This window comes from Triturus cristatus, chromosome 1_2 (genome assembly GCF_964204655.1).
Source record: "Triturus cristatus chromosome 1_2, aTriCri1.1, whole genome shotgun sequence".
NCBI classification, from domain to species: Eukaryota; Metazoa; Chordata; class Amphibia; order Caudata; family Salamandridae; genus Triturus; species Triturus cristatus.
In genome coordinates, this window is record NC_140580.1 from 87,140,912 (window position 1) to 87,155,127 (window position 14,216).

General features: G+C 44.0%; 1 protein-coding gene across 11 annotated transcripts in view; it reads right to left on the bottom strand.

The window, feature by feature from the left end:
• Nucleotides 1-14,216, bottom strand: part of PLEKHA1 (pleckstrin homology domain containing A1) — a 420,928-nt gene that overhangs the window by 303,930 nt on the left and 102,782 nt on the right. For all 11 annotated transcript variants that reach the window (XM_085602488.1, XM_085602477.1, XM_085602505.1 and 8 more), the window contains exon 2: nt 8,153-8,313. In XM_085602488.1, the coding sequence (XP_085458614.1) occupies nt 8,153-8,293 (141 nt within the window). In that variant the 5' untranslated portion in view covers nt 8,294-8,313. The remainder of the gene's footprint in view (nt 1-8,152; nt 8,314-14,216) is intronic.

Sequence of the window (14,216 nt, forward strand, 5' to 3'; positions counted from 1 at the left end):
TAAATCAGTCTGTACGAGCCGCAGCTAATCACGGGCTTCCCTAGTTTACAGATGACAACTATAGATGCAAGACGTTGGTCATTGGGCAGTTTTCCCGTATCATACCTTTCATTATACATAGCCCGCAAGTGTGGGGCTACTTGGGAGATAGTTACTTTAAAGAATTCAATGGGAGTCCCATTAGGCCCCATTGCCTTCCCAGAGTGGATTTGGCTAATGGCCTTTTGGATCTCTTCGTCTGTCAAGTCACCATCAAGGGTGTCCCTATCGGACTCAGAGAGTGTTGGTATGTTGCTATCAGAGAGGAGTTGGTGGGAATCGTCCACTGTGTATGTAGTGAAGGGGGAGTATATCTTCTCTATGTGATCCGCGAATGCCTCCGCAATATCCCTGGGATGTGTAATCGTCTTGCCATCTGGCATTGTCAGTCTCGGAACCCACCTATCTCCTCGCTCTATCCTCTCTAACCATACCAAAGTTTTACCGGCCCTATCGCCCAGTTCATACATTCTGTGTTGGGTATTAAGGTGTTTAGCCATCATATGTTACCTTGTTCTCATCTTGTATTCTTCTTGTTTAAGTGTGAGACGGTGTTGTGTGTCTTCTGATGGCATAGTGGTGTTGTCAAGTTCCAGTAATTGGAGCTAATCTTCCAACTGGACTAGTTGGCGACTTTTATTCTGGATGTAGCCCGTCTTTAGGGACAGGGCCTGTCCCTTCAAGACTACTTTGAAGGCCTCCCATATAATTAGTGCCGATTTAAACAAACCCAAGTTCTCTTTGAAGTAATTGATGGTTTGCGTGCATAATTCCTCTTTGACGTCGGAATTTTCAGCAACCACGGGTTGAGAATAATAGTGGTTCGTGGTTGTTGTTCCCAGTGTGTAAGTTCGACCCTAACTGGAGAGTGATCGGAAATAACTATCGGTAGAGCCCTGGGGGTTTCGGAAGTTACCTATTGAGGCTGTGTGTGTTAGGAAATAGTCAATATGGGATGAGCTTTTGTGTGCATTAGAGAAGTAGGTATATTGAGCTCCAGTCGGCTAAAACGTATGCCATATATCGGTCAGACCCATAGCTGAGGTAAATTCTTCCATCAATACCTTTGGTCGCGCCCCCGACCGTTGTGGGTGTCTGTCAATATTGTCATCCTTGGTCATATTGTAGTCTCCGGCAAGAATTAGGGTGCCCATTGGAAGGTCAGTTAATATTTTGCATAAGTCTGTCAGCGCTTCCTTGCCCAACGCTGGTGGTAGATATAATGAAATCACAATTAGCGCTCTTCCCTCCCACTGGGCCTCCAAAACAGCAAATCGGCCCCAGGGTCCGCCCAAGTGCATTGCACTATAAGAGCCAGGTTCTTTTTTGACCAGAATTCCTGTTGACCGAGATCCCGTGGTGTGGTCAGCATGTACTAGGAATTTGTAACCCCACCATGTGAGGGTTTTACTGTTATTCCCAACCAGGTGTGTCTCCTGCAGTAATACCACATCAGGAGCCTGTCTTTTTAAATATTGCTGAACAATTCCACGTTTGATTTTGTCCCACATCCCGTTCACATTCCAGGTAAGTACAGTGAGTGTCCATTTTATCCCCCATCGTCTAGTGTGAAGACAGTCAGAGTATGGTAAGTCAATAGTGGTGTGTATGTAGCATTTCCAACTGGCACAACTGGTGAAGCGTGATCCTGCTAGTCTCCCCTGCAACGGAAATCAGCAAAGGAACTGGTACATGGCAATACGCGATTACTACTTTGTACATCAAACAATCCTTGAAAAGGTGAACACCCACTGGATTTTCTTGTACGTGCCCGGGCCCCGGAGAAGTTATCAGTTTTGGGCCTTGCCGGCGTCAGGTACCGGGGCCTCAATTTTAGGGCCGCCGCGGCGAGGTGGTCCTGTTGCCTCTCCCTGGTAGTCTATGCAGCCCCAAGGACGACCTGCGCCTCACTTTTCCGCCGACCCCCAGGCTACGGGAGATGCATGCAGAGTCAGGCCCGGGCACCAGCAGGCCGCTAAAGTCAGGACCTCGAGTAGCGGCCTCCGCACTATATTGTCCGCACCGCCGTTCACAATCCGCCGCCCCAGCTCCGCGGGCATCGCCCACTGCCCCAATTGGGCCAGCCCGCGGCCTCGCTCAGATCAGAGGGCCACCGCCTGTCGATCTCCGAGTGTGCGGTAGCTACACTGACCGTGATGTTGCGGTCGGGGGCTCCGCGCCGCCATGTTGATTTTACGTTGTTAGCCGCCGGAGTTTCTCGCTTTACTCGTCCCCGCGGATTTTCATTGCTCCGTCACCGATAACTACGGATTGTAGAGCTGGTGGGCCACCTGTAAATCGGGTTTGCAGTCTGTATGGGTATAGGATTATGCAGGATAGACAGCGGTGATGCGGGAGCCCTTCTACCTAGCCACCATTCTAGCCATCATTCTCGTCGGCCTCTACCCACGCCCCCAACAAGAGGATTTTTGACTAAGGTATTCAGGGCCTATGTGGTGTAATGCCTTGAAGGCAATGCACAAACCCTTGAAGGCTACTGCTTTTCTAATAGATAACCAGGGCAGCTGTTTAAGAGCAAAGGATGCTGATTTGTAGTTAGGGAGTCCGAACATGAGACGCGCTGCAGCATTTTGTAAAGTCTGTAGTTTGGTCAGAAGATTTTGTTGCATATTGAGGTCCAGCGTGCTGCAATAGTCTAATTTGGATAAGAATAGTGCTGTAATTACTGTTTTTTGGAGATTGGAAGGGATAAAGGGAAGAATCATTTTGATTATTTTTAGTGTGTAGAAGGCGTATGTGGTTATTTGGTTGACTTGGCTGTTAAACATCAGCCTATTGTAAATTATGCTGGTGGTAGAGTCATTACTTGAAGTGTCATTTCTAAGTGTTGTCTCTGTGTCTTGCATGTTGCTCAAAGAATGCACCGCGAAATGTAGCAGCACGGAGTGGCATGCTAAGGTAGTGTGAGGGATAGCTTTGCACATTTCCATATGCAAACCAGAGCGATTGGTAGCCAGAGTCACTTAAGTCATGATTTTGGAACAGCCAGGTCTTTACTTTTCTTTTGAATTCTAGATGGCTCTGGATGATCCATTATTTATTTTGCAGCATGATCCACAACGTGCATGTCTTTATGGAAAAAGGAGACCTACGGATGCATATTTTTTTATTTGTATTTAAGGTGCGATAGGAAGTGTGTCCAATCTTGATAGATTTTAATAAGACTAGTCCTGTTCTACGGACTGCCAGAGTGTAAACCTGAGGGATATTGAGGAGGCTGGCAACCAGTGTCTGGATGCAGTGTTCAGGATTCATTGTAGTTTGACAATCTAGTACCTAGGAAGTCCCCTTGCGTAATTAAGACACGGCATCACTAGGGCTAGAAATGGTTGTGTGCTTTGGACAGGGCTTAAGGGAAGGTACTGTTAACACTGTGTCCAATATGTGAATACTTTCTTATTTCAGTCGATAAGGTTGGTGTGAGGCCGAACTTCCAATGCAGATGGGTATTGTGTGTTAATTTTGATATAAGTCATTATTTGTGGTTTGGATGAGTTAAATTTAAGGTAGTCCTCTGACATCCACTGGTCTGGCATTCACAGAGTTTGGAAGTCTTGAAGTGGTGTTTTAAGGTGTTGAGATGGTTTTCTGGTATGGCATGATGTTCTGTGGTTGTGTAAAGAGTACTACATGATTCACGAACCACAAAGGTCAAAGACCTGGCACTAAAATGTGTTATCTTTAACAAATATTGAATAAGTAAATCTATTTTCGCTTTCTCTAAGTGTTCCTCTAATTGAAGTTCCTGTATAGGCTGTAATACACTGGAACAACATTCATCATTAAAAGTTAGCAAGATGCGTACTGCAGATATGACATGGACATAAGGAGAACATGAGACACCACTAGAGACTGGCATGGTGGCTTCATCAGGGACCATAAAACACCATTTAGTATCTCTGAAAAAAGGCTTTATCATCCTCCTCCAGATTAAGAGAGTGAATTGTAAGACTCCCCATCTTTGATTTGATTCAAGATACTATCCAGCGAGAACCAACTAAAATTGAAAGCTTCTGGATTTTGCATAAACCCGTTTCAAAAATGGGAATCTTTAACTGGGTTCTAGACAGGGAGCTGAGAGGCCTAAGTCCCCGCAGTATAGGGTGAAGAGAACATACTGAACTTCGCGGCACCCATGGAGCAATACAGGACCCTTACTACACAGTGTTAAAGCAGTAATTTTTAGGTCTTGCCTAAGTCAGTGCACATGTGCTGTCGCTTGCGAGAAATATTGTTTATTAGACTTTGCTTGGAGCCCGTCCACTGCTTAACATTCGTTGGCTTCATTATCACTTTTATTTACTGCCTTGCTAATAGGCCAGCACGTGCTAGTTTCACTTTTTTTGTGGAATATGGACCAAGTACCAACTGCCTCATTTTAATAAGTGCCCTTCGTTGCTCACAGGGACATTGAGATACTAATTTTCTTTTCCTTCTCGTTCCATTGTGTTGCTTCTGCCCTGCCACCTTTCCTGGTCAGTGTTGCTTATTCCCTCCCACCGCCTCTTTTTCGGTCTTGCTTTAATACCCTACAACCCCCATTTTGAGTGTTGCTTTACTAACCCTCAACACCCTTGTTGTCTGTATTGCTAGAGTACCCTCCTAACCGTGATGTCCGTGTTTCTTTAATACCCTCCCACTCCACTATGTCTGTGTTGCTTATTACCGCCATCTCCACTCCCAACCCACTTTGTCTGTGTTAGTTTAATACCCTCTCACCCCACCTATGTCCCCTATCTCTGCCTACACTTCTCCAAGCCAGCACCTCTCTTCCCATACTTTTCCCTTGACAACATTTCACATTACCTTATCCTGTCCAGACAAGTTATGCACTTCTTTCTGCTTCGTTGTCTTTTAACCAGTACTTGCTCCAGTCACTGCCTCAGTCCCATACCTCTTGTTGCCCCTACTTCTCGCTTCCTGCGCCTCTCCTAGCCTCGTCTCTCCCTGGCTACATCCAGACAGCACCTTTCTCAGCCCATATCTTTCACAGCCACAACCCTGTCTATCTGTACCTGTGACTGTTCACACCTCTCCCTAACTGCATCTATCGCTGCCCAGACAGCATGTCTCTCAACCACACTTATCCCTGCCCATGGATCTGCTTGTTTGTGCATCTTTCTCTATATACCTTTGCCTTCTCTTCTCTCACGTGGCCAACACTTCTCCTGTATCATACTTCTTACTGACTCATACCTTTTTTCCCATATCTTTAGACATATCTATTTAGGCTACTGCCAAGCTCACAGGTCTGAGCTATAACCAAAAATGCAAGCCAAAACTAATGGCTTTGCCTAGGATTGTTTGATCAAAAGTGGCCGGAACTGGGGAATTGTGCATATGCACAAGAAGTTCAGCATTTTTACCAGGTGGCGAGAAGTAAAATAAACAGTAAAGAACACCCTTAAAGATAAAATAACAAAATGGCCTGCAAGTGGTGTCATAGTACAGCTCAAACATGGATGGAAAACAGGTGTTATTTTGCCAACATTTATGCAACTTAGTGGGCTGGCAGAAGGCAATGGAGGCCTTGGTCCTGGGATCTAACAGAGGCCACAGAGACAGCAATTATTTAAGTTCACGAACACCGCCTACCAGCAGGATTTACAGATATGAAGTTCACCCCAGCCTACATCCCATAAAAAGCCTGGTAAGTAGAAAATTCTTCCCAAGAAAATGTCAATGGCTGATGTGTTGTTGGATCCCAAAAAGAGAAACCAGGTCTAAATCTGATGCCAGAATGGGTCAAGCTGAAGAAAATACCACAAAGTCACAAACCAAGTACAAAGAGTTGGGCGGGGAGTAAAAATACATAAAAGCCCAAAGAGACCCAGTCAAGCAGGGCACATGTTCAGAAGGTGGTTATCTTCCTAGTGGCGGTGAAAGTGGAAATTCTTAGGAACTTCACAGAAACCAATGTCAAAAGGTTTATATCTGGAACTATAGCGCTCAGAAGAACGATGATGATAACTCAGCTAGAATCAAAAGGGTAAAGCACTTCTCGCTCCAAGAAAAAACTGTTTTGAAAAGTGCAATTCTGCTATTTTCAGAGAAAAGTCAGCAGACTGAAGAAATAAGGAACCAACTGAGACAGTAAAAACAACTGTCGTGGTCAGATGGGTAAGAACCAGTATCCTATGAGATAAGATAACAGTTATCAAACAATGTGAAGTCAATTTTTCAGAGCACTATATACAATACTCTGCTGCAGAAAGGGTTTCCCAAATTTTCTAATTCACTGCTGTCAACAACACGATTTTTCAGAAACCTTGTGATTTTAGTGAACCAATGCCAAAGGCCAGTACCCCACTCTGAAAAGTGTTCCAGCTCCAGGCTAGTTCACAATCTGCCACTTTTATAGGCAGATCATTATCATAGCAACAGTACGATATCAAATGGTATAGTCAAGGCTGCGGGGTTCACAAACAATTGCTTCTTTTACATTAAGAAAATAGGCATGCCTCGTCCATTAAAGCTAGGTGGGTCGCAATAGTTTGCCATTCTAAAAACTGTGCTGGGATTTTATTAAGTTTGGAAATTTCTTGTCGAGTCCTTGCTTGTAAATGAGCCAGCACATTGGACATAACACTCGAAGAAGCAGTATTCACACCTACCACACACGGCATGCGAGTGGGATAACCAAGACAAAGAAAAATATGTTGAGTCCTTGATTGTGAACAGCCCTTATCCAAAATGAGCCATTCTGCTCGGGTATCCTTGCATCCTCCTCTCAAAACCGCCATCATCACAGTGCCAAAGGCCATCTCAAACCAGTACATCTGAAGCCTATATTAAGGGCAACAAATACTTACTTCAAAACCCTCAAGTCCTCCCGCCCAAGAAAGCTAGCTCTGGCCCTCTGTGATGCATAAGAAAATTCCAATAACTGAGCTGCTTCTACAACTAGAGTTCCTCTGACTGTCAGAAGGCCCAGCAATCAGTGCCAGAAGAGGGTCTTGTGACACCAGTAGGCAGCTGCAGTGTCCCTCACCTCTATAATGCTATTCTAGGGGAACCAGTGCCAGAGAACTACCTCAGGGTGTTTCCCTCTGCCATATTATAGCAGCCACTTTAAGCTGGCTTGCCTTTGAAAAAGAAGTTCCTGTGACAAAAACTGTACCATCTATCTCAAAAGGGCTGCAGAGGTCATATGGCCTTCTACCCCAACAGGCTTGCCTCTGCAGCTAGATTACCTCGGGGTCATCAGCCATTTAAGGCCAATCTGCTATCAGGAGACCTACCTCCAACAGAAGGCCACATGTCAGTTGGTGCAACGTTTGAGTTTCCCAGCTCCACAGATCCCTCAACTACAAGGCTGCTGCTGCTAAAGGACCACCTCAAGGTCTTCCTCCCACCAGATGCTGCCCAACACCGGGAGGGACACCCACCAAAATCCACAAGGGCTGTTTTTATGCCAGCGAAGGGATGCACACCATATGATGAGCACCAATACACTTGCTATAGCGGTTCACTGTGTTTAGCAATAAGTTTGATCAATAGATTGAATTACATGTAGTTCAAAGGCAATGACTTGAACAGGCAATTAGTGAGAATATTAACAGCGAGAACAGAAAGAAGTATGAAAACAAAAGTGGATGGGTTTATAAGTGCATTCACGCATACAGCGAGAAGTTTAGGATAAGGTGAAAGTTAAGGTTACGGTGAAAGTTGAGGTGAAGTCACGGTGAAAGTTACGGTCAGGGTGGAAGTTAGGCGTAGCATAAAAGTTAAGCTTGGGTTAAATGTTAGGTTTAGGGTTACGGTTACAGTGTGGCTTACGTCAGAGATAGAGTTCTGTTTAATTTAAGGAAAAATTAGGATTAGGCATAAAGTTAGGATTACACTATGGGTTAAGGTTTGAGAGAACTACAGTTAGGGACAGGAAATTTAGGATTAGGATAGGAGAAAAGATTACACTCAATGATAGGGGTGAAAATAAAAAGTTTCAGACCAAATGATTTGACAAACTATCCAAGTCAATGTAGTTGACATTTGTTAACCTTTTTTAAACTAACATTTTTTTTAAGCTAGGCGTGTTTTATTCACTAGTTCCTTCAAATGTAACTCTTAGACTCTTCATGTACTGCCTCACCTGTGGGTTATCCATATACCAGACAAGACTTTCTACACGTGTATCCAGGATGAAATATCTCCGCAGAAATTTTCCACTGCTCTCATGCTCCTCGATATCCAGAAATCCACAGATCCGTCCATGACGATCCGTGTAAGGCATTGCAGAGTTCGAACATCACCCTGCAGGAGCAAAAAAGATAACTTAGAGGCTGTGAAATGATACAGGAGAGTGCTTGGGAGAAAACGCATGGGCTCTACCCTCGACCAATACTATTCAAGATTGGCAAGTCTCCACTATGCAAGTAAATGAACGCCCTGAAAATCTGGTTCTACCCTACTTCATAGGGATCTAGGAATTAAGAAAAAGCACTGCAAAGTTAACAGGTCGAGCCATAGAAAGCTACTATGATGGTTATATATTCTGTTTTACATTTTTTTATATCAAACGAAAGCCACAAAATAAAGGGGAAAAAACGCAGCTGAATAAACATGACCGGCAAATGCTTGTAATAAAATTGATAAATTTTAAAAGGATTAACCATTAATATAATTCTAATACAAAAGATGCTCCCTAGCAGGCAAGTGTACTTGGAAACTATACTAAACTACAGAACTATACTATAGAAACCGTTTTAGATTAATGCACATCACAGCAAATGAGATTCTCATTTGAACAAAGAAAGGGCACTTCTGGCTTTGAATTACTGTAACCTGAAGACATGCTGTTCAAGTCAATATAGTTGACTTTTCTGAACCATTTCCAAACTAAAAAAAAATTCAAATCTAGGCGTGTTTTATTCACTAGAGTTCCTTCTAAATTCAACTCCTAGAATCTTCCTATACTGCCTCACCTGTGTGGGCTGTCCACATATCAGACAAGACTTAGATTAATGACCACAGGGACGTCAGAAGGCCTTCTTAGATTTTGCCAGTCCAACTATCATCACTCTCTCAGAGGCCATTTACACTCAGTGTAACCTATTGTGAAATTTAGCAACCGTGCCAACGATGCCATGATGAAAGTTTATAGCGTTTGCTCCCAAGGGCATCAGCACCCAGAATCGCATGTATCTACCTTTTACTGCCTTGTGCTAAAATATGAGCCCAGGCTCTGGCTAACAGATTAACCGAGGCCACCAACCGGGACTATTCCAATGATGCTCTCACGCGAGGCCTCTATCCTGGCACTGCCCGTGCTGCGACTCTGCTCACAACAACCACTCCATGATTTGTTACAACTACGCTGCTCCTGCAGACAGACGTGTCTTGTCTCAGGCCAACAAGCAGCACTGGGAGCATCACCCTTGGAACGCGAAAAAAATCAATCTGCAACTACCTCACCCCGGACCCGGATTTCCTGGGCTGGCACCCTGCGATTTGTTCTCCGATTCGCACAGAAGCTGTTAATAGAATGCCGAATTCCAACTCTAACCTGGATGATAAAATCTGCAATCTGTCTCACCACAGCAGGAGGACCATGCAGGGCTCGGTCCAGCGGCAGCCTCACGCCGATGGCTCAGATACTCCAGTGAAGCCTCGGCCTGAGAGGCAGGGTGCGGGACGGGTATTCCCAATACGAGAGCAAAGCAAGGCTCGTAGCTGCAACATTAGTAGCTATTATCGGGGCAAAACCACAGCAGCCCCGGGAAGGGGCCCAGATGGCACGACTGCAAAGTGATGCTAAACTAGTGCGCTGAAGTCATGGGGCCGTCGCTATTCAACAGCGGGCGCCTCTGCTGGAGCGGTCTGCAGTCACGGGGTGGGTAAAGAGGGGGGTCTGCTGCGTGCGGCTCAAAACGCTGGGCTCTAATGACTCCTGGTAACGCTATTTCCGTATAAAGCATCATTCGATGTAGGAGCTTCATTTCAGCATTTGTCAATCGAAATCCTCATTTAGGAGGAAAATGTTTATGAGAAAACATGGGCCTACCTACAAAAGACATACTGGATGTCTACAGATAGCATAGTGATACAATGTTCGATAAATCAGCTGCAATAGCATTAAATCACTCGGTATACTTTTTACAGGATTTCTGCTAGAGATGCCCAGCAATTAAATCCAGATTCACTTCTGAGCTGGAGATGTCCACTTTCCCTTTTCTTTAAGTCGGGGGTTGACCAAGAACTTTTGATTTTTTTAAACTACATACATAATATACTTAAATATAGAAGGGTACAGCAGTTCCCTTTCATCCATTGGTCTAGTGTGTCATTCGTATTATTCTTCCACCCACTTCAGCATACAGCTTGGGGCAATGGGTCAAAGCCTTTGGTTAATTTCTCTAGGAGTGAGGGCATTCTGCTCTTTCACAAGGACCATAACCACAAGTTGTTCCCTTCAGTGCCAGGGATTACTATGACAATGCATGCTTTTAGAGACCAAGAATTATTTTTGCTTTGATCCAATTTGTTCTATTTTGATGAGGGCCTGGCAGCTCCAGCAAAAACAACATTTTACAAAAACACCACAAAAAACAAGCATTGGCAAAGCTAAAAGTTTGGCAGCCAATGCTAGACCTATTGGCTTTGCCACTGCTAGTTTTAGCAATAAAACACCTACAGAACAAGCGCTGAGAGGTGTTCCTGATATACTGAATAAAGAGAACATATTCCTGGTTCTACCAATTGCTTCATCTCACCGTTAGTGGACACCAACAGATACAACTTCCTTGGATTATCTCACACCAGAGGGACAGGAAAACAGTGTGGGATGATGCTTTGGCTTCTATCCTTCCTCAAACTATCACCATGGAGAATTTCGACTAAGTCTTTTTTAACACATCAATCAGAGCGTTATAGGGTACACAGTGGGTTCCCAACACCAGTGGTTGGGCTGACCATGCAATGGAATGCCCATCCAAAAGCACACCGTTGGCCCCCAGATACATGTAAAAAGCTGAATAGTTTCTAAATGGGTTAGAAGTTGAGGGATGGAATGTTGTCATGGTAAGTTAATTTGTATAGTGCACTAATCACCCAAGAGGGTATCATGACATTTGAGCAGGAGTATGTATGTGTGGTCCCCAAGGTGCTTATACAAAGAGCCAGGTCTTCGGCTTCTAGCGGAACTCAAGAACAGAAGAAGCTCCAATGTGTTGAGGGAGGTAATTCCATGTGTTGGGCTTGATTTAGGAGAATGAGAGACCTCCAGTTTTGCTTTTGTAGATGTGGGAATGTGTGCAAGTGAGTGTGAGGGAGAGCGTAGGTGTATGGAGGGTTGGTGAAAGTTCATGTGGCTGTTCAGGTATTCTGGTCCAGTGCTCTGTAGGGTTTTGTGTGTGTTGCTTGAGAAGACTATATTGGCTGCACTTTTGAATGGGGAACCAATGGAGCTTCCGGAGGTGCAGTGTGATGTGGGTGGTCGATTAAGAGTCTTGCAGCGGTGGATGGTCCTGAATCTGTGTAGGAGTTGTGTGGAGATTCTGGCGTAGAGTGTTGTCGTAGTCCAGTCTGCTGGCGAGGAGTGCTTGTGTTATGGCATGGCTAGTGTTCTGAGGCAATTATTTGAAGATCTTTCGCAGCAGGAGTACAATGTGGAAGCAGGAGGTGCACACTACTTTGACTTGAGCCGTTATGTTGAGCATGTCATCTAGGAGGATCCCTAGATTTCTTGCGTGGTCTGTGGGTATTGGGAATGGCTAGCAAGGACTTCAATTTTTTTTTCGCAAGTACTGATTCTTGATTTGTCCTCCAAATTTAAATTTCTTGATTCCCTGAAACAAATTGCTTTAGTACTCACTTCAAGAAAATGTCCCAAAGCACAAAGTCGGACCATATAGGAGGGGGTAGAGCAAACAAACTGCAAATGCAATAATGAAGAATTGAGGAAATTAAACTATAGATTTAAAGAAAATTGGTTTAAGAGTTGATGTAAGATTTAAAGGTTTGAAAAATAACAAAAATATACTTCCACGTAGTAATATTGGAACCAGCTACACCCAGAGGACATAGAATGCAAGCTCAATGAAAAAGGTAAGGTACTGCATTGTTTAGCGGCGAATGGTAGGGGTTGCAAGGAATATATAAACTGAATTGTTTTAAAATACTGAACAATTCAATTGAAGATAATAGTTTGGAACAAGAGACAGGATCTCTAATAAGGAACCAAACCAGTTCTGATTTTCCTCTGATAATCTATGGAAAGCAAGAGATCGTAAGCATGTCAAAATGTTAATGATTGCTTAACTCACTGCAGCATTTGAGAGAGTGGACTATGGTGTCGTACTCTAATGCCTTCAGCAAATCAACTTTAAGGCTGTGGTTAACCTATTGTTTGAATATATCCTAAATCATTATTTCCAGTAACTATCCATCCCAACTTGCTGCTCCTTACAAAAAAATAAAATAAACAAGCATTGGATAGCCAATAGGTCTCGCCTTTGGGACCTTATAAGTGTTTAGCCATGCAACAGTTGCATAACTAAATACTTATAAGGTCCCAAAAGCGAGACCTATTGGCTATGCCAAGCGGCCGTGTGGCCGCAAAAGTGAAAGTGATCGTGATCAAACATCAAAGCGGCCCTGCCGCCGGAAAGTGAAAGTAATCGCGGTAAAGCGTGGCGCGCGTGCCCGCGCACATGCACTGTAGCTCTAGGCTGGCCTGGTAGCACTTTTTGGAGCCCTCTCAATAAGTCTCGCCAGACCAGCGCATGCGCTGGGTCAGGCGAGACCTAAAAACAAGCAACGTCCACAAGGATCATCTATACTCCAGACGCTGTTCACCATATACATCAAACCACCGGTTTCAATATTTACACCTACATTACACAGATCAGACTCCACCTAGATGGAGATTACAATAACATTACATTCAATCTAAGGACAATCCTCAATACAATCAGTTGATAGTTAAAACTGTACTGGTTTTAGGCTCAAAATTAATAACCCAGAAATCCTAATCTGAGAAACATTCAATCCTTGCTCCTCAAAAGGGGTACTTGTCCTACCGTTAACAAAAAGTATGCAACTGGGTTTCCTTTTAAACATACACACACACACACACCCTGTACCAGATGTTCAAGTATTCCATCCTCTGGCTATTAAACCCTTGAGACTTTAGGGTCACTCAGTCACAGCTAAGCCTTTTTAGACAACTGGGACAACTCTCGATTCTCTCATTAAAGCTTTCATAACTTTTCATTTTTAAATCAAATTGACGTCATTTCTCCCTCATATGTTGGGGTAAAGACTAAATGGCTCAGATTGGAGTATTTTGCAAAAAATATTTGACCACAATCCGCTAAAGGACACTTTGCAGTTCAGAAACGCTCCGGTGCAGATCCCCATGTGGCGCTTGCAGGCGACTACGCTATACGACACAGTATTCAGCCACACCTTAAGTGAAGAAATTAGTCAGCTTTTTACCACAAACACAGGCTCAATTAATGATCCGCTGGTGATCTGAGACACCTAAAAAAGTTTTAAGGAGGGGGGATAAAAATTATTAATATGGATGGATTAAGAAATACTCTAAATAAAAGCCTTAATAATCTTGAAAATAAATTATTACTGGAACACCCCATGATGCGTCAACCAGAGAGTCGTGAAAGCCTGACAGCAAAACATTGGGAGTTTTGGGAGTGGCTGGCTCTTTGATTACAGGGAATCATTGGCACAAAGACACTCAAAATGGGATAAAACAGGACACCGGTTGGAGATAATGTTTCATGCAGCTGTCCCATGACGAGATATTGATCCATTGTACCAGCTGACAGATTGTACTATGCCAAGCAGACATAAATGCCTCGTTTGCAGTCTACTGCCAGCATCAATATGCTAAAAACACTAAACACCACAATGAGACAATAGAGCGATGCACTGAGGAAGCCGCTCTGCCCAGGATGACACCACAACAGGTGGAAAAATAAAATTCATTAGATAAAATAAAATTGGCCCTACTACAGCTGCCTACGGGCAAAACGCCAGGGAGTGATGGGTTTCCCCCTGGAGTTTCATAAGATTTTTCAAGAGCAACTAGCAGGCTGTCTCTTTTGCCATTAAGAAAGCAGTTACAGTAGTGCTCCACAAAGAGGACTGTGACCCCCTTGAAATGGGATCATATAGTCAGCTCTCATTACTAATCC